At 44.3% G+C, this 25,376-nt stretch overlaps 1 protein-coding gene across 5 annotated transcripts in view; it reads left to right on the forward strand.

Annotated features, from left to right (window-relative positions):
- ITPR1 (inositol 1,4,5-trisphosphate receptor type 1) overlaps nt 1-25,376 on the forward strand; it is a 337,019-nt gene that overhangs the window by 119,731 nt on the left and 191,912 nt on the right. For all 5 annotated transcript variants that reach the window (XM_030206558.1, XM_030206560.1, XM_030206561.1 and 2 more), the window contains 9 exons: nt 390-531; nt 3,824-3,982; nt 4,810-4,982; nt 6,293-6,412; nt 6,644-6,838; nt 15,624-15,875; nt 16,240-16,381; nt 16,794-16,947; nt 17,889-18,076. In XM_030206558.1, the coding sequence (XP_030062418.1) occupies nt 390-531; nt 3,824-3,982; nt 4,810-4,982; nt 6,293-6,412; nt 6,644-6,838; nt 15,624-15,875; nt 16,240-16,381; nt 16,794-16,947; nt 17,889-18,076 (1,525 nt within the window). The remainder of the gene's footprint in view (nt 1-389; nt 532-3,823; nt 3,983-4,809; nt 4,983-6,292; nt 6,413-6,643; nt 6,839-15,623; nt 15,876-16,239; nt 16,382-16,793; nt 16,948-17,888; nt 18,077-25,376) is intronic.

Consider the following 25,376-nt stretch of genomic DNA (forward strand, 5'->3'; position numbering starts at 1 on the left):
GTTACATGTGGATAAAATATAAGAGCACATATGTTTCTTGCCTGACTCCTCGGTGACTGGACAAGGTGGGGCATTGAGGCAGGGCTCTATGGTCCTTGGGCTGACCCTTGTACTTTAGTTGCATGCTAGGTTGCTGACTTTGGGATCATTCCTGGAGCATGTACTCATTGAACTCTGTAGAGCTGACCCCCATCAGACATCAAGCCTGCTACCTGAATGATGCACTCAGATCTCCCTCTCCCAAGAACTGTGCTTCTGTCTGGCAGCAGCTTCTCCTTCCTCTTGCCTTTATAGGTCTTCTGTTTAAATTCTCCCTGCCCCTTGCTAGTTTGCTGCTGATACTACCTCTTTCCTCTGGGCACTTGAATCCCATTTTTTTTTCTTTTTAGATCTGTCACAAAGCTGCTGGAAGAGCTGGTTTATTTTGTGGCTGGTGGAATGAATTCTGGGCAGGATGTGTTGGAGGTGGTGGTGAACAAACCCAACCGAGAGCGACAGAAGCTGATGAGGGAGCAAAATATCTTGAAGCAGGTAGGGGTGGGGAGATCACCAGGAATGGGCTAATCTGTGTTGGAGCTGGGTGCCAAGAATCAGAGTATCCTAGAATAGGTTATTGAATGTCAGGCTACCTGATGAAACAGGTTGGTTTAGGAAAAAAAAAAAAGTAAGTGTCAGGGCCCTGCTAGGAGGAACAATATTGGTGCTGCATTGGCAGTCACTGTACTTGTGTCCATTTGATATGTAAAAGCTTGGTAGTTAATATTTCTCCTATATAAGGTTCTGCAAGCTGAGAACCACTGGCTTATTGCATATGTGGATAAAGGGGATCAGTTGATATAGTGTATCTGAATTTTCATGAGTATCTTGAGAAGATGAGTCTTATGAGTGATGTCTTATTGTGAATTAGTTAGGACGAGAAACAGAGTTAGGAGTAAATGGTCAGCCTTTCTGGGACTGGTGTTTTAACATTTTCATTAATCTGAAAAAAGGGACTGACACTGTAGATGTTCAAATTTATTTATTGATGTACCGCCAATCAGGTGAACCTTCTTGGCAGTTTACAATTGGGTTAAAGTATAATTAAAATAAATTCTAAAAAGTTACAATGGAACCATTAGCGAAAATTAGCAAAGAGAATTCTGCTCTCACATTGACCTGAGGCCTTCTACCCTATTTGCATGGTTGAGAGGCATGTTCCACTAATATCTAAAACTTTAATGATATTGAGTATTTAAAAAATGGGTCATTTTAAGCACTATAGACCTCTTGAAACGATGTTTTAAAATTATTCCTAAAGTGGGTTAAGGATGGATTTAATCTGAGGTACAGTGAAAGAACTATAGAACTACTGCATGAAACAACTACTCCCTCACACCCGATAGTGTTATAGTGTTGGTTATATAACATTGAATGTAGTCACCAAGATTGTATTCACCCAATATCCCATTAATAATAATGTACCAATTGCATATAACTAACAAGACTGTATTCACCCAATGTCCTATTTATAATATTGTACCAACTTCTGTAACCACAGATGATGTAAACCGTACTGAACCCTAAACAGGGGATATTAGTGGTATATAAGACCTGATTTGAATTGAATAATCTGTTATAGCTCCTGTTGAAGGATTGTGGGTGTATTGTACAGATATCAGAGCTTTGAACTGTCTTGCTTAGTTTTATTCACTGTTTCATTGCGTCTCAAAGTATTTCCTTATCCTGGAGGGAGGTGGCAATTAGAGGGAAGTTGATAATCCTGTGATTTGCTCTTTATGTATCTGTAACTGATATCTATTTGCCAAAGTAACCTTGTGCAGCAGTGTGGGGTGATACACGCTTTTCAATTTGTCACAACTATTTGTTATAAAAATAAATATTTATTTATTAGAATTTATTTACCGCCTTTTTGAAGGAAGTCTCACGCAAGGCAATGTACAGTAAGACTAGATCAAACATGAGCAATAGGCAATTAGAGCAGTAAAAATATTCAAACAGCAATACAAAGTATGGCATGGTATACTACTTGCAATGACAACACAATATGTACTAGAACATTATAATTGGTAGTGAAGGGTTAGGCAAAGTTGTAACATATAGATGAGTAAGAAAGTAGGAAGAATTAGAAAGTAAGGTGATTGATTTGAAGAAAGTTGCACGTGAGGTCAGAGAGATGGTTATTATCTCAGCTAGGGTAGGAGTGGCCTAGTGGTTAGAGTGGTGGACTTTGGTCCTGGGGAACTGGGTTCGATTCCCACTGCAGGCACAGGCAGCTCCCTGTGACTCTGGGCAAGTCACTTAACCCTCCATTGTCCCAGGTACAAATAAGTACCTGTATATAATATGTAAGCCGCATTGAGCCTGCTATGAGTGGGAAAGCGCGGGGTACAAATGTCATCAAAATAAAAATAAAAAATAAACATGTCCTGCTGCAGTATGTGCAGCCCGAGTCAATCCTTGTGTGTGTGAGTGAGACTAACAAGTTAGTTACTTCTTCCATTAAAGGCTTAGTTGAAGAGCCAAGCGTTCACCTGTTTCCTGAAGTAGAGGTAGTCTTGTGTTAAGCGGAGCCTTTCAGGCAATGCATTCCAGAGTGTGGGGGCTACTCCGGAGAAGGCTCGCTTGCGGGTATCACATCATGTAATGTCTTTTGGAGAGGGTGTAGTTAGTGAAAGTCCTTGGGAGGACCTTACTGTCCTTGGCGGTGTGTGGAGGATCATCCTATTCTTCAGATACTCGGGGCCATTTCCTTTCAGGGCCTTGAAGATCAGACATAGAGATTTAAATTTAGCTCTGTATTGTACTGTAGCCAATGAAGTTTTTGCAAAAATGGTGTGATGTGGTCACGTCGTTTGCAACCTTCTATGAGTCTTGCTGCTGCATTCTGAATCAACTGGAGCTGGTGCAGGCCCTTTGTAGTCAGACCATTGTATAGTGCATTGCAGTAATCCAGTCTTGATGTTACCATGGCATGCACAACTGGGATAAGATTTACCTCCTCGATATAAGGAGAGAGGCAGTGTAGCTGTCGCAAATAGTAGAAGCAGCTCTTGAAGGTTGCTTGGATTTGGGGAATCAGAGTAAGTGTTGAGTCTAACTGTATTTCAAGGTTCCTGATTTGTGATTTGAGGGGGAGTTCATATTTCCCAAAAGGGAGTTTGATGTCAGGTATGTATCCACTTATGTTAGGGACCCAGAGAAGTTCGGTTTTACTTGGGTTCAGGCAAAGTTTGTTGTGTTTGGCCCATTCTTGAATTGATGTTAACATAGTAACATAGTAGATGACGGCAGAAAAAGACCTGCACGGTCCATCTAGTCTGCCCACGATAAACTCATATGTGTATACCTTACCTTGATTTGTACCTGTCTTTTTCAGGGCACAGACCGTATAAGTCTGTCCAGCAGTATTTCCCGCCTCCCAACCACCAGTCCCGCCTCCCATCACCGGCTCCGGCACAGACCCCGTATAAGTCTGCCCTCCCCTATCCTAGCCTCTCAACCACCAATCCCTCTTCACCCCGCCACCCAATTTCAGCTAAGCTTCTGTGGATCATTTCCTTCTGCACAGGATTCCTTTATGCCTATCCCACGCATGTTTGAATTCCGTTACCGTTTTCATCTCCACCACCTCCCGCGGGAGAGCATTCCAAGCGTTCACCACCCTCTCTGTGAAGAAATACTTTCTGACATCTTTCCTGAGTCTGCCCCCCTTCAATGTTAGACAAGTGATCAGTTTATTCAAGGCTGTAGGTAAGTCAGGTTCAATGGTCAAATATGCAAGATTTCATATTTGTTCTCCCTTTTATAAATCCCTGCTGGCCAGATTTTCAAGCTGTTGCAAGCTCCTTTCACAGACTGTGGTGATGGGCCAATGCTGAGGCTGGAAGAGCTTGGGGACCAGCGGCATGCCCCTTTCAGGCATATCTGTCGTCTGTGCTACCGTGTTCTCCGACATTCTCAGCAAGACTATAGAAAAAATCAGGTGAGGAAAGTTAATTACTAACGCTGTGTAAACCCCACTTGCTAGATATACTTTAGTGCATTGTTGTGACAGTCTCACTATGTTCCATGTATACAGGTGTCCAGTCTTTGGTATTGGCAGTCTCCCCTAGCCTTATCTGAGTCAATTGTGGTGTAATTAGCTAAAGAAATGGGGGTAGGTGGAACAAATGCTCTGACCCAGGGGTGGCCCAAGGCAATCTGCTACCTGGGGCAGGGATGAGATGCTGTCTGCGCCCAGTCTGGCATCCCCCCCCATCCCTCCTCAACCCTCTTCCCCGCGTTTACCTTATGTTTTTCTTTTCCAATTGGTAGCAGTTTCAGCCATTCCCATAGGCTGCCCTGTCATGGTGCCACTGGCATCAGTGTCTTTGCTCTACTGAGCCCTGCCTCTGAGGAAACAGGAAGTTAAGTCAAGAGGCAGGCCACAGTAGGAAGAAGAGGCTGGTGCCAACAGCAGGGCAGCCTCTGGGAATCGCTGCCATTGCTGCTTTTTGGAAAAGAAAAAATAAGGTAAACGTGGGGTGAGGAGGGAAGGGGAGATTTACGCTCCATCAAGAGTGCCGTCTGAGGCCTTCCTCAGTTGGTCTAATGGTAGGGCCACCACTGTTCTGACCTCATAGCTGTAAGGGGCATTGGTGTACTAATTTATTTTCTTTGTTCTCTGGTAATTAAAGATGGACCAAATAATGCCATTTATTTCACTTTACTTTATTGAAAATTGTTGAGTGTGTGGAGCACACTGTTACCCTTGGTGTAAAGATTGACATTGTCTGGCACATCAGGGTACTAAGTTTCCTTTTCCCCCAGGAATACATAGCCAAGCAATTTGGCTTCATGCAAAAACAGATTGGATATGATGTGCTGGCAGAGGACACCATTACAGCACTTCTTCACAACAATCGGAAATTGCTTGAGAAGCACATCACTGCTGCTGAGATTGACACTTTTGTGAGCCTTGTGCGAAAGAATAGGGAGCCACGGTAAGGTTGGTCTGGTTCACTGAACAGTATTTGAGCTTTCTGAGGCCGTGTCTTGGGCAGGGATTGCTGAGCAGTGCAACAGAAGTCGGATTTATTTTTAACATTGTTTTTATTTATATGAATAATGTAGAAAAGGTTCTTTTTAAGGCAATAACTTTTTTTTTGGACTAACCAGTTTTTGTCTAGCTTTTTGGGAGCTAAAGCCTCCCTTTCTCAGGTCAGGATAGAACAAGAAAAATATGGCTATATTAGAATGTGTAAGTGAACTCTTCTGGGATTTTGCCATCTTTTTCTTATTCTCCTTTGAGCTGAAGAAGGGTTTTAATTTCCTGAATGCTAATCAAGAAATGTATTAAGTTAGAATATAAAGTGATAACGTTTCACTAGACTGAATTTATTTATTGATTTTTATTTTTAAGTTGACTACACAGCAACTTGGAGTAAGAGGAAGAGTAGATGGCATGGATGGACCGACCTTATAGGCCCCTAATAAATCCTAATAAATAAAATATAGTTCTTAGGCTCCCATGACTAGCATCATGATTGTTGCAGTTTTCTGGGTGTTCCCGTGTCTGAATAAGTTGAACCAATGTTTCAGCCATCATGCCATGGCATACTTCAGGGTATGCTGCGAGGTCTGCAGTTTTTTTTTTTTAAATTTTTTATATAGCTGGTTTTCAAACCTGATTGGCTGTGGTTTGAGGTGGGACTTTCCTCAGGAAGGAAGGAGGAATGTGGGAATTAACTCCTCCTCCGAAACTAGGGCAAAGCCCAGTACAATCCAAATGAAATCGAGCTCCTGGGCCAATCAGAGCCCACACAACAATTTTTTTAAGTATACTGCTCACAGTACTATAGATCACTTACTCACTGAGTGAAACTAAAAGAGGGAACATTCACTTTTCTATTACAGCTTTAACATAAAACATGCACCACCTGCGGGCCACTACAAGAAATACACTTCAGGAAATAAGGCAGTTTTACAGGCTTAAAACACACTGTTCTGTCACACCTTTGTTCTGCTTCAGATATTTAATTATGTGCTTTGGCAACTGGACGTGCATAAGTATTTTTAGCTTAAGTGCAAAGTGATTAAAGCTCTTAAGTCATCAGGTTCTCTGTTGTAGAATCTGGAAAGTTATTTTAAAAAATTATCTTTGTGCCAGGGACTTAGGAAATGAAGTAGAAATATGTAACTGTGAAAGGGCCTTTAATATAGGATTGACATTTCTAGAACGCTTTAGGTAGAAAGTACTGGACTTCAGCCCTGAATTTGTATAATATGTACAGTTGTGCTTTTGTGTTTCCAGATTTCTGGACTATCTGTCAGACCTGTGTGTGTCCATGAATAAATCCATCCCAGTCACACAAGAGCTGATCTGTAAAGCAGTGCTGAATCCAGCCAATGCAGACATTCTCATAGAGACCAAGTGAGTACTGTGATGCAGAGAGAAATGGGTATCTGAGTCAAATTCCTGTGTCCCCTAATGAGTGCACTGCAGTGACTGGGGTCTGAGTTTTAATATGAAAGGGGAGGTTCCAGGAACTGGATGCAGGTATTTGGGATGAGTCGCCAGGGAAGCCTTGATCTGATTGGCTGTGATTTTTGTTTCCTTCCTACAGTTTGGCTTTAGTCTGAGTCTCTCTCCTTTCCCTTCTAGGCTAGTTCTGTCACGATTTGAGTTTGAAGGTGTGTCAAGCGGAGAAAGCCCTTTAGATACTGGAGAAGATGAAGAAGAAGTTTGGTTATTTTGGAAGGACAGTAACCAAGAAGCACGCAGCAAGAGTGTTCGAGAACTGGCACAGGACGCTAAGGAAGGACAGAAGGAAGACCAAGGCGTACTCAGTTACTACAGGTTAGGGATGTAATACTAGGTTCATTTTCTAAAAATTAATCAAGCAAGCAGAGGAGTTTTATAAATTAACTTCTTCAAGGATGAGCAGGATGAAATAATCTTACTGATGGGTGATTTCAGGAGCACAGCACAGAACCAGCATCCTTTCTAGAAGCATTTGGAGGCGGCTCAGCATGCTTGTGTGTGCCTTTCTGCCTGCCGTCATCACAAGGAACCAGCTCAGTCTTCAATTTTTCACAGAGCAGTGAGGACATATGTTGTGTTTTGTCCCACACAGGTCGCGTCTCTGAAAACGTCTCCCATCACAAATCATGGTGTTTTGCTTCACTTTTAAGTGTATAAGTTGTCCTACACTCCCTTGTATCTCCCCTATTCATGTTTTTTGGCATTTTCAAGTTTTCTTCATTTTTCATAGCCCACAACCCCCTTAGGCATCAGACTCCTATTCAGGTGCACTTTTCACCATCAAGTCATTTTAATTTCGCATTGGCTGTTTTTCCTAACATCTCTCTATATAAAACGCACCTCCAACGTTCTATGAAGCCTCCACAACTCCAAACGTTCTACAAGCATGGTGGTGAAACCCGAAATTCACCCACGCCTGTTTGCCCCACCCACGCGTCAAACGTCATGACGTCAAGGGCGGAGCAATCACACTCAACAAATCGGATCGCCGAGCCATTACTAAGCGACACAACGTCACGTAAGACGCATTGTAGACGAATGAAAACCAGCACAACAAACCATTGCTACGCGACGTACAATGTCACCTAAGACGCATCGCGGACTAACGCAGCTATGGAGAAACCAGAGAAGGGCGGAGTCCTGGAGACTAAAGGCGGAGAGAATGGACTACCCCACCCCCTTCCTATAATCAAGGAAACCATCGCAAGCAGGTACTTCCCAGACCCGATTGAGAAGAATGGTTGCAGGGGGGACAAGGGGAGAGAGCAGAAACCCAGTCGACCCCCCCCCCCAACGCCAACATCAACACCCTCGCCACCCCCCTCCCACTGGAAATGCTGAGCGGCTGCTGCTGGCCCCTCCCCCATACCAGCGAAAGTGCACAGTTTCAGCCCTTCACAGTGCCCCGCCCCCCCCTGGGGTCGCAGGCACTCACCCCTCCACCCCCCACCCCCAGGGCTGGAGCTACGAGATGCTAGTGGAGGGGCGCAACTACGGAGGAAACCAGAGAAGAGCAGAGTCCTGGAGACTAAAGAAAAGTTGTTTCTAACAGCATTCCTTAGTGGATACCTGCACAAAAATAGAGAGTTAGGAAGGCCAAGGTCAAATTTGAGCCGCGCAAACGATTTAAGGGCTTCATTGGTAATAAGTTGGATAACAAACCAAAGTGTTACATTTCTGCCAAGCCTGTTGTTCTTATATTATTCCATATTAGGACATCTTCTAAGGCATTTATGAGTTTAGCACGAGACTACTCTTTCAAACTTAGACATCCCCAAAGATACTAGCATCAGTGAGACTGGATCATGGGGAGTGATTGGCGGGGGCACTTCAGAGCTTCTTATTTATGGTGGACCTGTATCATGTTACATGTACTGATCCCATGCTATCTGGCATAGCATATAACACAGAGCCTGTGGTGCATTAACTGTGACTCACATACGCACTTGCACACCCTCATTCTCACACACACACACTCTCTCACAGACACACTCCCACCCACACTCACTCTCTCTCTCTCTGTCACACACACTTGCACACTCACTCTCACACACACTGTCAAACACAGTCGCACCCATTCTGTCATACACACACACTTGCACATTCACTCTCTCACACACAGTCACTCTCACAGACACTCTCTCTAACATACACACTCAGCGGAAAACCTTGCTAGCGCCCGTTTCAATTGAGCCAGAAATGGGCCTTTTTCACTCATGTTCTATAAAACTCCCAGTCATTTTATTTTTATTTATTTGTTGCATTTGTATCCCACATTTTCCCACCTATTTGCAGGCTCGATGTGGCTTACGTAGTACCGTAGAGGCGATCGCCAGTACCGGTATGAACAAGTACAGGGTGAGGTTGTGGTAGAGTAAAGTACATGTGTGACAGACACATTGGAAATCATAAGAAGGAAGTGTTAAGTTATGTCCAGTAAGAGCTTTTATTTCATTGTGTTGCATGGTTAAGGCATTTAAGTTAGATCGTTGGGGTATGCCTTTTTGAACAGGTGAGTTTTTAGGAGTTTCTGGAAGTTTAGGTGGTCATATGTTGTTTTCACAGCGTATGGTAGTGCGTTCCATAGTTGTGTGCTTATGTAGGAGAAGCTGGATGCATAGGTTGATTTGTATTTTAATCCTTTGCAGCTTGGGTGGTGGAGATTTAGGTATGTTCGTGTTGATCTTGTTGTGTTTCTGGCTGGTAGGTCTATGAGGTCTGTTATGTATCCTGGAGCATTGCTGTAGATGATTTTATGAACCAGGGTGCAGATTTAGAACGCAATACGTTATCTGATTGGGAGCCAGTGCAGATTTTCTCGGAGGGGGTTTGGTGCTTTCGAATCTTGTTTTTACGAATATAAGCCTGGCTGCTGTGTTTTGAGCAGTTCGGAGTTTTCTTTATGATTTGTTCTTTGCATCCTGCATAGATTCCATTACAGTAGTCTAGATGGCTTAGTACCATAGATTGTACCAAGTTGCGAAATATTTCCCTTGGGGGAAAAAAGATTTCACTCATTTGAGCTTCCACATGGAGTGAAACATTTTCTTTGTGGTAGCTTTCACTTGGCTTTCTAGTGTGAGATTTCGGTCGATTGTAACTCCGAGAATTTTCAGGCTGTCTGAGATAGGGAGGGTGTGATCTGGGGTGGTTATGTTGCTGGGTTTGTTCGTGTTATATTGGGATAAGAGGATGAGACTGTGTGTTTTTTCTGTGTTAAGTTTTAGTTGAAATGCATTCGCCCATGAGTTCATTATGTTCAAGCTGAGTTTGATTTCTTTGGTGATTTCTGTTGGGTCATTTTTGTACAGGATGTATATTGTGACATCGTCTGCATATATGAAGGGATTAAGCCCTTGATTGGAAAAGGACTTGGCTAGTGGGGTCATCATTAGTTTGAAAGGGAGCGGTGATAGTGGCGATCCTTGAGGTACTCCATAGTCTGCTTTCCATGGTGATGATATGTTCGAATTCGATTTCACTTGATATGTTCTTTTAATGATTTAAAGAAGTGCAACAGGATTATAACTTGTGCCTGCAGTGCCTCGGGCCTGATTGTGAACCCTCCTCTTGTAAACTCTGTTCACAGATGTCAAGGACAGGCATCGAAAGGCAGTCCAGATGGAATTTTGGTGACGAGGTGTCCGGTTCACTGAGTTTGGCATCAGAGACATAGGTTTGTATGGCTCCGAGAGCTGCAATGAACAATAGGGAGGCATTGACATCAAGATGGCCTCCACTTCCCCTGACATTGAGCATCAGCAGCAACCATCGGGATTGGGCATCCTCCTGAGCATGAGGAAGGATTCATCATCATCCTCCATTGACGCTGAGGGGTTCAATCACCCTTGAGGCACAGCATTGAGCACTGAGGCATTGATCACTGATGCCCTTGAAGTGCATCCGGTGTGAGGTTCACGCACCTTCCTGGGAACCGAACTGGATGCGGTAGTCTCCATTTAGCAGAGACCAGGTCATTGATACTCTGCAAATATCTTCAAAGGGCATGACCAATCCATCTGTCTCCCGGCCTTCATCGATGGCAGTCCCTTAAGGAGGGGCTCTAGGCCATGTTCTAAGAGCAGGTGGAGCACCTATTCATTCGGCTGGAGTCTATGGCATTGAGGGCACGGATGCTGGTGTCCCAGGTGATCAGTCTATTTTTGAGACCCATGCACTGCCTGTGGAAAGCATGTCAACAGAGGCTTTGGTGGGCTTCAGTTGACATGCACCATGCCAGTGTTGATCTCCAGCATTTGGGGGGGGGGGGGGGTACACTTGAGGGCACTGGGAATCCCCAGTGCCTCAACGCCACCATCCCAGTCTTGACTACTGCTGTTTGAGGCATGATCTGGCAACCTTCCGGAGGTTACTGAAATCCAAATTATTCAACGAAACTAATAAGATTCCTTCATAAAAGACTATCACATCTATATTAGAATTAATAAATACTGAACTCCTTAATTTGGTTACTTTAACCATACTGTTATGTACGTTATACTTTACCCTACATTTTGCATATCCGATATGTATTATTTTTTTTACTTCTAATTTTCTTGATATCTTATGTACCTTAATTATAACAATACTCTGTTCCGTTAATGGCGATTGTCATTGCGGCATAACGTAAGCCACATTGAGCCCGCAAAGAGGTGGGAAAATGTGGGATACAAATGCAGCAAATAAATAAATAAATATCTCTAGAAGAGTACTACTTTGACTCAGACTGCTTCTGGATGTCTGAAGTTCTAGAGGTTCTCTGAGGAGGGGTCCTTTGGTCATCTTAGATTCTTCCCATGAAAGGACAGTCTTTTCCAGAGAAATTGTCCTTTGATTTTGTGAGGGAGATGGCGAAGTCTGTCCCATTTGACTTGGACATGGAGGATGATCTCAGAGCCGAGACCCCCCCTTCCCCAAGGAAGCTGTGATAGTGCCTGTGTACAGAATCCTAAAGTTAGTGCAGTTGAAGATGTGGGCAACCCTTTCTCTGTACAGTAAGTTAACAAGAAGGTAACAGCAGTTAGCACATCTGGTTTTAAAAAAGGTTTGGACAAGTTCCTGGAGGGAAAGGTCCATAGTCTGTTATTGAGATGGACATGGGGGAAGCCACTCCTTGCTCTGGCGTACAATGGTTCTACTAATTGGGTTTCTGTGTACTAAGTGAACAAGCAGGGAGGTACAGGTTCAAATCTTCTGTGTCATGAAGCAGTCAGGATGTGGAGATGGGCCACATGATGGTACTCCGTGCCACTTAATTGGCAGGGAAAAGCTGTCTGTCGGACAGACTGAGTCGGGTCATACAATTGCATTGCCCAGAAGGTTTTTTGAGAGTGGGGCACAGTCTCAATAGACCTTTTTGCCATTGATCTCAACAAGAAAGTCTCTCGGTTCTGCTCCAGACTAAGGAGCACATGGAAGACTAACCTTGGATGCCTTTCTTCTCAGTTAGGGGAAGGGTCTTTTGTATGCGTCCTGTCCAGCGCTTCTCGTAGCGAAAACTCCCCTGACACGAGTAGCATCATGCCATTCCAGCATGGTAGATTTGGTTCCCTCTACTTCTGAAGATCTATGGAGACTAGACTGGGAGACTAGACTGTTTTCTGACCCTTATCAGAGCAAAGAGTCCCTCTTACACCCCAACCTCCAGTTCTTAGCCCTCATGACTTGGATGTTGAGACGTTTGCTTTTCGAACTTGCCAGAGGGTGTCTCAAGTTCTGTTTGCCTACAGGAGAGATTCCACTAGGAAGAGCTTTGCTGTTTGGTGTGAGGGCAAGGCCCTAGATTCCTTTTCTTGCCCAAAACCTTGCTGCACATTCACCGCCGTATATATCCCTTTTACAAAGGTCGTTTGACTGGGTTGTACTAAATTAGGAACTAATTCTGCCAGATGAGCCACCAGGATCTTCACAAGGAAATTCTGGTCGATGTTTAGCAGGGATGTTGGATGGTGTGAGCCCAGTTGCAGGGGATCATTCCATGGCTTAGGGATCACTGTTATCGTAGCCACATTCATATTCTATGAGAATCATCCATGGAGTAAATATCACTCATGGGGATGCAAATTTTGCCATACAAAACTTTATAAAAATCACCTAGGTGTCTTGTGGGATTTAGCCTGCTTGTTGACTCTATCAAAATATCCACACCTATGATTAACACATTTAAACCTAGCTAATTGATCTGGTACTGAATATCCAGGGCTGATTTTCCTGCTATTAGCTGCCAGGCCTTATGCAGGTTCTCTCTGATATTCACTGATAAAACAGTTATGTGGGTCCTGGCTGAATACTGGCCGTGACCCAGATAACTACATAAATGATGCCTGGAGCCTTGGGAGCCCCCTCTTTCTGTTTCCCCTCCCCCTAAGCTGTGACATTCAGTATTCCCCCCCCCCCCCAGTCTGAGTAGGCCCCCTGGCCTACCTTAGCTCCCTGGTGGTCCGGGGGCGATGGGGGCAGAAGCAGAGCCCACCAGTTCCTGCCCCTTGTGATTGCCTGAAGAAAATGACTTTGTTTTTAGGTGAAGATTTATTTATTATTATTTTTTATTTATTGCATTTGTATCACACATTCCCCCACCTATTTGCAGGCTCAATGTGGCTTACCTAAATTTGATAACATTGTCATAACAGGATATCAGATACAATTAGTAATGTGTAGTGCTTAGGAAGGGGTGAGGGAAGAGAGTTGTTACGATAATTATCGGAGGTGTGTGCTCATAGTTGAGTGGACTTAGTGAGGTTATAAGTTCTCATTGTAGGCCTTGTTGAAGAAGAATGTTTTAAGAGATTTCCGAAAGATAGATGTTTCTTTGATTGCTTTCAGGTCTGTAGGTAATGCATTCCATATCTGCGTGCTCTTGTAAGAGAAGGTAGTGGCGTGCATCATCTTGTATTTAAGTCCTTTGCAGCTGGGGTAGTGCAGGTTGCGAAATTTACGGGATGATCTTGTGGCGTTTCTGGGAGGTAGGTCTACGAGGTTTAGCATGTAGATTGGGGCGTCTGCATGAATAATTTTGTGTACCAACGTGCAGATCTTGAACGCAATGCGTTCCTTCAGTGGAAGCCAGTGAAGTTTCTCTCTTAGTGGTTTTGCGCTTTCATATTTGGCTTTTCCAAATATGAGTCTGGCGGCTGTATTCTGGGCAGTTTGTAGTTTTTTGATTGTCTGTTCTTTGCATCCGGCGTATAGTGCATTGCAGTAGTCCAGATGGCTTATTACCATTGACTGTACCAGGGTACGGAAGTTGTATCTCGGTAAGAAAGGTTTTACTCTTTTAAGTTTCCACATGGTGTAGAACATCTTTTTCGTCGTGTTTTTCACATGGGTATCAAGAGTGAGGTTTCGGTCAATGGTGACTCCGAGAATTTTCAAGTTTTGTGAGACCGGAAGAGAACAGTATGGTGTGGTTATGGCGTTGAAGTTTTTTGTGTTACGTTGTGAGGTGAGTACAAGACATTGTGCTTTTTCTGCGTTAAGTTTTAGTTGGAATGCATCTGCCCAGGTGTGCATTATTTGGAGGCTTTGGTTGATCTCGTTGGTGATTTCAATTAGATCTTGTTTGAATGGGATGTAGATTGTGACATCATCTGCATAAATGTAGGGGTTGAGGTTTTGATTGGCTAATAGTTTGGCTAGAGGTATCATCATTAGGTTGAACAATGTTGGTGAGAGAGGTGATCCCTGGGGGACACGACATTTTGGCATCCATGGTGGTGGTCTGTCCGCGTTCGTTGTTACTTGGTATGATCTTGTGGTCAAGAATCCTTTGAACTGTTTTAGAACTGTGCCTCCTACTCCGAAGTATTCTAGTATATGTATTAGTATTTCATGGTTGACCATGTCAAAGGCACTAGACATGTCGAATTGCAGGAGGGAGAATGTTGTTACCTGTCGCAATTGCTTGTTTGAATGAGTTCATTGCGGACACTAGTACGGTTTCAGTGCTGTGATTCGTCCGAAATCCTGATTGGGACTCGTGCAGAATTGAGTGTTTATTTAGGTATTCAGTAAGTTGTTTCGTCACTATGCCTTCCATGAGTTTGGTCATGGATACTCTGGCTGATATTCAATCTCTCATGAACAAAAATGAAATCTAAAAGATTTCCAGCAGAATGAGTAGCACCATTTACTATCTGCCTAAAACTCAAGGACCCTAATGCATTAAACGATACATGGTCCCTGTTCAGAAAAGTTATGTGATAGTGGATCAAACGGAATATTAACATCGCTTAGGATACACATTTCTGTAAAATCAACTGAAAGGCTACAGATTCTAACAGTAAAGAGCAATCCATCCTCAAACATTTACAGGCTCTCCCAGCAGCCCACCATTGACCACTGACTTGGGAAGGCCCATTGGCTATTAAGTTCTGATGTTACGCCTGATTTCTCCATGTCTACCTTCTCTGCTTGTTTAGCAACCAGGACTTCAAGCTGTCCTGGGTCTTGCTCCATCTGCTACACTACATCCTCTATGGCAGAGACTCTGCTTTCCTTCTCCAAAACACCCTGTTTAAAGGTTTCCATGATCTGAGTGACTGCATTAAGTTTTTCAAAAACTCGGTCAAGTTTCACGTCTACACTTGTTTTCTCCAACCTAGGGCAGCTGCATCTGGGGGACAACAAAGAGCAGCTGCAGCCAAAGCAAAACAATAGGTCCTGACAGCCACACTAACACACAGAACCATTAGCAGTTACTTCTACCTGCAGGGAGGAGGCAGCAAAGAGCAGCTGCAGTCACAGCAAAACAATCGGTCCTTACAGCCACACTAACACACAGAACCATCATCGGTTGCTTCTACCTGCAGGGAGGAGGCAGCAAAGAGCAGTTGCAGTCACAGCAAAACAAGAGGTCCTGACAGCCACACTAACACAGAACCATCAGCAGTTACTTTTAACCTTCATTTTTATAGGATTTTTGTGTGATCATAAACTCAATTATCAAAATCTTGGAGGGGAGGCTGCAGACTAGTCCTGAAAGTTCATTGGGTGGGGAGAGGGTACAAGACTAAAGATTTGCCTAGGGTGCCCAGCACCTTTGCAGCAACTCTGCATAGCTGCTGAAAATATATTTCTGATGTTTTTTTCCATTGCACAGATATCAGCTTAATCTCTTTGCTCGAATGTGTCTGGATCGTCAGTATCTCGCTATTAATGAGATATCTGGCCAGCTAGACGTGGACTTGATTCTTCGCTGCATGTCAGATGAAAACCTGCCCTATGACCTGCGTGCCTCCTTCTGTCGTTTGATGCTGCACATGCATGTGGACCGTGACCCACAGGAGCAGGTCACACCCGTCAAATATGCACGGCTGTGGTCTGAGATTCCCTCAGAAATAGCAGTTGATGAGTAAGTGTGTTTAATATTTTAACTGTGGCTACTGTATGTCTGTCATGAGTCTGGCCTACAAGTTCTCTCCCCTCACCCCAGCAGAATGTATAGGCTTTTTATCTGTTGGGACCTACTTGGTGCCATAGTATTATAGAAACAGGAATGCATGTGGGGGAGGAGTGTTGAGCTTTAGCATACTCTCCCTGAGATCAGATGCAGATCTGTGGAAATTTCTAACTCCAGGCAGAAAAGTATGTATTGAGGGGTGGGGTGATGGCACTGCAGATCTTTTGAGGAGGGAGGAGTGCAAGCCCTGAGATGTGTGTTATGCATGAACCTTGGGGAGGAAGTGTAAATATGTAACTAGTGATCTTTTTCTCAGTTACGACAGCAGCAGCACATCAAAAGATGAAATTAAGGAGCGTTTTGCCCAGACCATGGAATTTGTGGAGGAGTACTTAAGAGATGTGGTGTGCCAGAATTTTCCATTTTCTGACAAAGAAAAGAATAAACTTACCTTTGAGGTAAATCTCAGGGGGTAACGTTTCAAATGGGTGGGTACTATGTCAGTAATGAACCTTTCTTCTAGGCTAGGGCATGTTGAGTAATGTTTACTGCTAGTGATTGCTTTACTACTTGCGTTGTACCAGAGAGGCTGGGTCTGCCTTCTGGTGTAACATGTCAGTCTCAACGCCGGTAAAGTTGGTTAGGACCAGTGTAATGTTGCATAGCATTGTGAATCCCCAAGTCCATGGAGGCCTTTGTGCCATTATAAAGATGGAATTGAGCAGAAGATATATATTGGTCTCAACATTTGCATACTATTGGCTGTAGGCGGTACGGGCTATATCTGTGGAAACTGATATTTGTGTACCATGAGTTGTGGGATAGAGTGCAAGGAGTTAAGATATTCACACAGTGCCTATATTTTAACAGGTTGTAAATTTAGCCAGGAACCTCATCTACTTTGGTTTCTATAACTTCAGCGACCTTCTGAGATTGACCAAAATTCTCCTTGCTATTTTGGATTGTGTACATGTGGCAACAACCTACCCAGTCAGCAAGTTGGCAAAGAGTGAGGAAAATAAAGGTGAGATGACTAGAGGAAACCATTTTTGCTGTAATGGTACATGTGTGTTCTCTTACCTTCTCCCATCTTGACTGCTTGCTGAAGTTTTTCATGTGCAAGAGCTTACCGTTGCTTAATCCATGTCACTACCCCTAATCTCACAAGTTGGTACCAGAGAAATGATTATTATCACAGGATCAAGGATCTGGTCACAGCAAGTTACTAATCTACCAAACAGAAGAAAAGCCATGTTGAGCTAGACCAAGGTCTTTTGTGGCCAGTCCATGTCCCAGATACTTGGTAGATCCCAAAAAGATTAGTTTCTCAAAGTCATTTCCTTGATTAATCTGACTTTCCCAAATCCACCTGGCTAATCTTCTATGGACTTTTGATCCAGGAACTTGTTCAGACCTCTTTTGAACTCCACTATACCATCACCGTGACAACCTCTGGTAACAACGTACATGTTTTATGTGGAATGCTTTTTAAATAATTTTTGATCTGATGGTTGTTTGATGGAGTGTCCTTGTAAGCCTTTGAAAGGTTAAACCATCATGCACCCACGATTTTATACAGCTCTGTCATATCCCCATTTTTCCTCTCCAAGCTGAGAAGACCTAGCCTGTTCAACCTCTCTTCATAAGGAAGTTTTTCTAGCCCTTTATCATTTTTAGGGATCTTCTCTGATCCTTTTCTGGTTCCATTATTTTTTTTCTGATAGGTAACAACTAGAACCGTATGCAGTAATCAAGGGGCAGTCACATCAGGGACCTATACAGAGGCATGATATTCTCACTTTTCTTCTCCTGACATTCTGTTTCTGAAGTTGTGTGAGGAAACGTGATTGATACTTGATAGTAATTCCACATTGTGGTTGTAACACTTTTCACAAAACATTACTAAATGAGTAACTGAATCCTGAATATTCTCTCTCCCTCTCCTTGTATCTGCTCGGGCTTTAGGGAGCAACGTGATGCGCTCTATCCATGGTGTGGGAGAGCTGATGACTCAGGTGGTCCTGAGAGGTGGTGGGTTCCTGCCCCTCACCCCTCTCACAGTTCCACAAGGTAGTGTGAAGCAACAGAGGGAGCCAGAGAAAGAGGATATCCTGGTTATGGACACCAAGTTAAAGATCATTGAGATACTGCAGGTATGAGCAGAGGAGGCACTAGGTTGATATTCTCTGCTGTACTACAATTCAGCAGTTGGTACAGATAATCACTTTTGTAATAAACTCTAACTGGTGTATAGAATAGTCACACTTTTTTTTTCCATCATCATAAAACAAAACCAGTCAAATTAAACATGAATTCAAAATGCATTGAAATAAGTTTGTTTACTGATCTAAACGTATTATTCTCTTTCAATGTGAAAGAAGTTATAGAAAAATCTTTTTATCATAGCAAACCCGAATGAGCTCAGTTTCAAAGATTGTATAGAGAGGTGTGGTAGCTGTGTTAGTCCACTTTTAAAGGTAATCAATAGAAATAAAACAAAATAAAACATGGAAAAGAAAATAAGATGATACCTTTTTATTGGACATAATACATTTCTTGATTAGCTTTCGAAGGTTGCCCTTCTTTGTCAGATTGGAAATAAGCAAATGTTGGTAGATGACAGTATATATAAGTGAAACATCAAAGCATTTCAGTGACAGTCTAACAGGATGGGGGTGGATCTGTGAGATATGCATGGAGACAGGAGGGTGACAAACAAAGATCTGGGTTTTCTAGCCCATTATAAACCACTAGTAAAAAAGGCCCGTTTCCGAAACCAATGAAACGGGCGCTACCATGTGGCTTTTCTTTTTGTGTGTGTATGTGTCACAGAGTTATTTTGTGTGTGTGTGTGTGTGTGTGAGGGTGGGGTGTGTGTGCAGGTTGTTGATGTATGTCTTTTTTTTTTGTTTGTTTTGTTTTTTGCTTGGGGGGTTGGGGGATGTGCTGTGCTGGCAAAGTGGGATGGATTGGTGTGTGGCTTTGAGGGTGTGTTTCTGTTGTATTGTGTGTGTGTGTGGTTTTGTCTGTCAAGGAGGTTTGTGGAGGGGGGTCTTTCTGTTGGTGAAATTGTAAATGTGGTTGTAGGGGGGTCAGCCTTTGCTGAGTGGTGGATTGTTTTTCCGGGTTTTTTTTTTTGTGTTGTGCTGAGGCAGCAGTGTTGCTTTAGATGGGCGGAAGGTAGAGGAGCACGTTCTTGGTCTGTCGGTATTTTTTGGCCGTTTCAGGGCTGCTGTAGGGGAACGCTGGAAGAGAAATGTGCTGTGGGAAGCGTCGTCTTTTTCTGTTGGGCTGGGGTTCTGGGCATCCTGGAGGTGGGAGACAGCTTGCCTGAGGACGGGGATGGTTGTTTTAAGTTGGCGGAAGGGAGAGGAGCACGGTCTTTTGGGCCATCAGGGGGTGATCCGGTATGTTTGGTCCATTTCAGGCCGGCTGCAGGGGAATTCTGGAACATTTATGCGCTGTGGGAAGCAGCGCCGTCTTTTTCCGGGTGCTCGGGGAATCCCCGAGGTGGGAAACGGCTTGCCTGAGGCTGGGGATGGTTGGGCACGTCTTTGGCCACTTCGGCAAAAGGGGAAGAGGAAGGGGGTGGGGAGTTACCTGCAGCCGCGTGAGAAACCGGGTATTCTTTGTTTGTTTTGTATTATTAGTTTGCATTTCTGTTGAAGAAAGAGTGGATGCCTTTCGAATAATGGAGGTGGTGCGTCGGTGTGCGGTTGTTTCGTTAGTTTGGCAGCCAGTCTCCAGCGATTCCTAGGCTCTGCGTGTTCCCCTACTCCCCCCCCCCCCTTCCTTGGTCGCTGTTTGCTGCTGGCTGGGTCATGGGTAATCCTTCCAGCTGGGCCGCAGCTTGTCCTGTTCACCCACGTCCCAGATGGTGAGGGGCACGCTGTTCTCCGGCTCCACCGACTCCACGTCAAGCGAACCCAAATATAGTCTATGCTATAGGCCCTCCGGCACTCTTCAGTACCGGCATTAGGCATTTATAAATCCCCCCCCCCCCCCCGGTCTATTTTTGCACATACCCACAGCAGGAATATTCTTCTCTCGTTCAAGCGGTGGTTCTGTGCTCTCCGTGCTGCACAGATAATGAGCCGTTCTGCTGGTGAATGCTCCTCCCTTATTGCCACATAGTTTCCTCTGATAGGCCTGTCTTACGTCGCCTAGCGTTGCCTGGGAACGGTTTTGTGATGGTCCTTTGTGTTTCAGAACGTTGAGGGTGTTTTTTCTGATTGGTCCGTCATGCGAGGGCGGGGCAGAGAGACATGGTCAGTGTTGTGGCTTCACCACCATGAACTGACGAACCCTTCAGGGAGTGACTGAGTGACTTCAGAACGTTGTCTTCAGAATGTTGAGGGTGAGTTTTATTATAGTAGATAAAGTTGTATTGCTTTAAGTCCTGTCTGGTGGGTGTCAAAATATTTAATCATTCTGACTTCAAAGGTCTTACGTTCCTATATTGCTTTAAAGTTAGCTTTCAGGATTCTTACTATGAAATCACTGGTACAGTGTTCTGGTTTTGTAAAGTGCTGCCCCAGATTGTGTAAAAAGCCCTGCTTTACATAGCACTGACCTGTATCTAATCACAGTAGCTAAGCTGATTCGAATACTCTTGGATGAAGACTTAAGCCTTCTGTTTTACAATGAGTAAAGTGATGTAGTAGCCATAATAGTCCACTTTTAAAGGTAATAAATAGAAATAAAACAAAACAGAGAAGAAAATAAGATACCTTTTTTATTGGACTAACTTAATATATTTTTTGATTAGCTTTCGAAGGTAACCTTTCTTCACACAGGTCTTGAGCGCATGCCCAGGCATAGTCCTCCCGCAGTTGTCCTTCATGCTCAATGCTATGACCTCACCTAAATTTGCATGTTAGTGTTGAGCATGAGGGAGCTGCTCAGGCAGTGGCGTAGCAAGGGCGGGGCGGTGGGGGCGGTCTGCCCCGGGTGTCAGCGGGTGGGGGGTGCTAGTCCGTCGAGTCTCCTGCCACCATCCTACCTGTTTTTAAAAAAATCCATCTGGGACGCAGGCAGCGCTTTGCATCTGCCCTGTGCATGCTGTAAAAGCTGAAAATCGCCTCGCTGGCGTCCTCGCTATGTCCCGCCCTCGAGGAAATAGGAAGTTACCGCAGAAGAGGGCGGGACATAGCGAGGACGCCAGCGAGGCGATTTTCAGCTTTTACAGCATGCACAGGGCAGACGCGAAGCGCTGCCTGCGTCTCAGATGGATTTTTTTTAAAAAAGGCAGGATGGTGGCAGGAGAAGAGGGCTATGTCAGCTTTCGATGGAGGGGAGACGACGGGACCGGATTGGGGGGGGGGGGGCTTAGATGGGATAGGGGGAGCTCAGAGGGGAGAAAGGGATTGGGGAGGGTTGGGGGTGCTCAGATGGGAGAGGGGGAGCTCAGAGGGGAGAAGGGGAGCTCAGAGGGGAGAAGGGGATTGGGGAGGGTGGGGGGCTCAGATGGGAGAGGGGGAGCTCAGAGGGGAGAAGGGGGGAGGGGTGGGGGTGCCAAGTGGGGGCTCAGATGGGAGAGGTGGAGCCCAGAGGGGAGAAGGGGAGCTCAGAGGGGAGAAGGGGATTGGGGAGGGTGGGGGTGCTCAGAGGGGGCTCAGATGGGAGAGGGGGAGCTCAGAGGGGAGAAGGGGATTGGGGAGGGATGGGGGTGCCCAGAGGGGGCTCAGATGGGAGAGGGTGAGCCCAGAGGGGAGAAGGGGATTGGGGAGGGGTGGGGTGCTCAGAGGGGGCTCAGATGGGAGAGGGGGGGGGGGCTCAGAGGGGAGAAGGGCATTGGGGAGGGGTGGGGGTGCTCAGAGGGGAGAAGGGTCTGAAGCTGGAACTGGGGTCTGACAAGGGGGCAGGAGGGAAAATGGGTCCATGCCTGGGGCAGGTGGGAGAATGGGTCTGGGGCTGAAAAGGGGGGGATGCAAGGCATGTGGTGGATGAAGGGGGCTGGAACTGGGGGCTGAAAAGGAGGGTAGTTGGGATAAGGGGGCTAGTACTGGAACTGGGGGCTGAAAAGGGGCAGGGGCTGAAACTGTGGGGACTGGGGGCTTTAAAGGGGACAGGGAGAACTGGCTGGAGCTGAAGCTCGGGACTGGTGAGAGAAAAGGGCTGGGGTTGAAACTAGGGGCTGAAAAGGGGACAGTGAGAAGTGGCTGGGAGCTGAAGCTTGGGTCTGATGGGAGAAAAGGGCTGGGGACTGGTGGGATAGTGGGGCTGAAAAGGGGGGCAGGTGGGAGATGTGGGCTGGGTCTAGAACTAGGGACAGGTGGAATAAGGGGGCTGAAAAGAGGGGGCAGAGAGAGAGGGGACAGACCCTGGATGGAAGGGGGGGGCGTGAGGGAGGGCAGACCCTGGATTGATGGGAGAGGGGGGCAGACGGATTGAAGGGGCAGAGAGAAAGGGCAGATGGTGGGTAGAAGGGGGAGAGAGAAAGAGGGCAGACTGGGGCAAATGGTGGATGGAAGGGGCAGAGATAGAGGGCAGATGTGGATGGAAGGAAGAGAGAGGGCAGACAGTGGATGGAAGGGGCAGAGAGAGAGGGCAGATGTGAATGGAAGGGAGAGAGAGGGCAGACAGTGGATGGAAGGGGCAGAGAGAGAGGGCAGACAGTGGATGGCAGAGAGAGAGAGCGAAGACAGATGCTGGATGGAAGGAAGACAGTGAAAAGAAGATGAGGAAAGCAGAAACCAGAGACAACAAACTGTAAATAAAATATATATTTTTATTTTTTTGCTTTAGGATAAAGTAGTATTGTAGCTGTGTTAATAAATGTTTATAATAGAACATGTGAACATGTAAACAAGGTAATCTTTTTATTGGACTAATTTTAATACATTTTGGCTAACCTTTGGAGAACAAAACCCCCTTCCTCAGGTCAGGATAGGATACTGTAACAGCACTATACTGTACTGACCTGAGGAAGGAGATTTTGGCCTCTGGAAGCTAAATGTATTAGTCCAATAAAATGGTATTATTTTATTTTCTGTATTTGTTTTATTTCTATTTGTTAATTTGTAAAGTGGTGATTGGTATTTGTTAGTTTTTTTCAAATTTACATCTGCTGTGTTTATATTTTGCACAGTACTAGGGGACATTTTCTGTTTCTGTGGTGTTGCATTGTATGCAGAGTTTGGCATCAGGGGTTCAGTTTAATTTTTGTCTAAATAGAAAGTTTATGATTACTTATTCTATAGTGGATTAGGGTGTATCTGTGTTTGTGAAAAAGACATGGCTTTCGGTTGGCATTGACTGTACAGGATCGACGATCTGTACTAATCTGTCTGTTTTCGTTTTACAATAGGTGAATTGATGTTCTAGTGCTCACTGTAGTGTTTAAGATGCTTTCCTTTTCCTTGTGTGACTCGTACAAATTACTGCTTATGATATGGTAGAATTGCTCTATAGGTCCTGAGTGTTTTGTATTCTCGGTATGCCTAGTACTGGATTTGTGTGTGTGTGTATGGGGCGGGGGGGGGGGGGGTGTTAAAAAATGACCGGCCCCGGGTGTCAACTACCCTAGCTACGCCACTGTGCTCAGGTGTGCTGATAGGGCAGTATTTCTCAGCGTAGTGGGAGTTTTGAGCATCTGGGCAGTAGTGTTTAGCTGAAGTCGGAAGCCTGAGCCTTTGAACTGATAATCACAGTTGCTGGGAGTTGAAGGTAAAGTTCTGAAGCAAATGTTTATTATGTAGGTGGAGATATTTGCTAGAACTGAAGTGGTTAAGAGGTGGGATGCTGAGTTTGTGCTAATAGGAGGGAAAAAAAGGTGAGGAAGGAGTTGTAAATCATTAAGACAAGATGGAGTGACTGCCTTGCAGAGGTAGAGAGGGGAAAGAGAAGCCCCCACAAAGCTAGAGAGCAAAGAGCATCTATAGAATCGGAGCCTGAAGTTCAGTGAGAGCAGCCCTTGATTGGAGGGTTACGCTTTAATGCATCTGTCCGGGGACTGACCTAGCAAAGCATAGGAGACTAAAGATATTCCCATTGTTACCATTGTTCTGAACTCATAAGAGGAGTTATGGCTTTCTTTTATTCATATTAAGGCTGCATTTCAATGATATTTTTTTAATTGTTATATTCCTTCTAACCTGTTGGAAGCCCAAATGTGTCTCTGGTGCTAGGGACTCAAATAGTTCAAGAGGATCCTTTACAAGATCTGAATGTCTCAGCATTTTTAGGCATCTCTGAATGAAAATTCTGAACGGGTGACTGATTGCGTTTTTTGTATTCGAACAAGATCTGAATGCTGTATTGAGACTATATTTTAGAAACTCAAACTCTGTTCTGTGGAGAGAGAGTCTGGATTTATCCAGACATAACTAAACATACTCAGGATCGTAGGAAGGCCTTTTTGGCTTTATGTCAAGAAGGTGTTATCTTTGGGGCCTCTTTTTTTTTTTTTTTTTTTTTTTACTATCTTATCCTTGTAAATGTTTGCTTAAATTTATGGGAACAAAGTATATTTTTTTCCAGCCGGAAGCTATGTTTGAATTGTTTGGGTAGGATTGATATTATTTTATTTTCATATCATGTTAATGGTCTTTCTTTGGCATTGTTTCTTTGTCTTTATTGTTCTCCTCGCCCTGTGTTGTCTGAGAAGGAGTGTTTTGTTACTTGGTGATATTTTATTTTTCCTTCTGTTTTTCTTATATAAGTGTTTAAACTTGTTTATTCATTATTTTATATTAACAAATGAACATTTAAAAAAATTGTGATTAATTGCATGATTAAGGGCAGAGGTGTATTTGCCCCTCTTTTAGTGGATGTCTATAATGATGCACTTATCAAAAAAATTCTGCTAGATACTATGAGGGGGGCTACTGGACTCCTTATATTGAAACTGAATGGAGATCCCCTTCTTACCAGTTCATATAGATCAATATCATTACTTAATGTAGATTTGAAGACTTATGCAAAAATCTTGGTTAACCACTTGGTGGATGTCATACCTAAATTGGTGGTCACCATCAAGTAGGTTTTGTGAAGGGGAGGAATGCAGTTGCTGATGTGAGGCGCCTGATTTGCGCCATGGACACTGTCGGTGCCAAACAGCTTGATTCTCTTATTGTCTGCTTTGATATAGAAAAAGCATTCGATACTATCTGATCGCAGTATCTCTGGGATGTGCTACATTGTTATGGTTTCCAAGGCCCTATTTTACAAATGATTCAACTACTTTATTCTGCTCCTTGGGTTGTTATAGATGATGCTATATCTTCTTTCAGCATCAAATTAGTCAGGTGGTTCGTAGGATCTATAAGACCATTGATTGAACTTTCAGTCCTCAGTACATTGATTCACTCTTTGCTGGTTTCCAAATTGGGCTATTGTAACTCTTTACGGAGGGATTAGAGTAAAAGAACATAACTGTTTACAATTGCTTCAAAATACTGCTGCACTTCCATCTGAATAAAGGATTCTACCATCCTTTGCTGTTATATACAC

Source organism: Microcaecilia unicolor, chromosome 6 (assembly GCF_901765095.1).
Source record: "Microcaecilia unicolor chromosome 6, aMicUni1.1, whole genome shotgun sequence".
Lineage (NCBI taxonomy): Eukaryota > Metazoa > Chordata > Amphibia > Gymnophiona > Siphonopidae > Microcaecilia > Microcaecilia unicolor.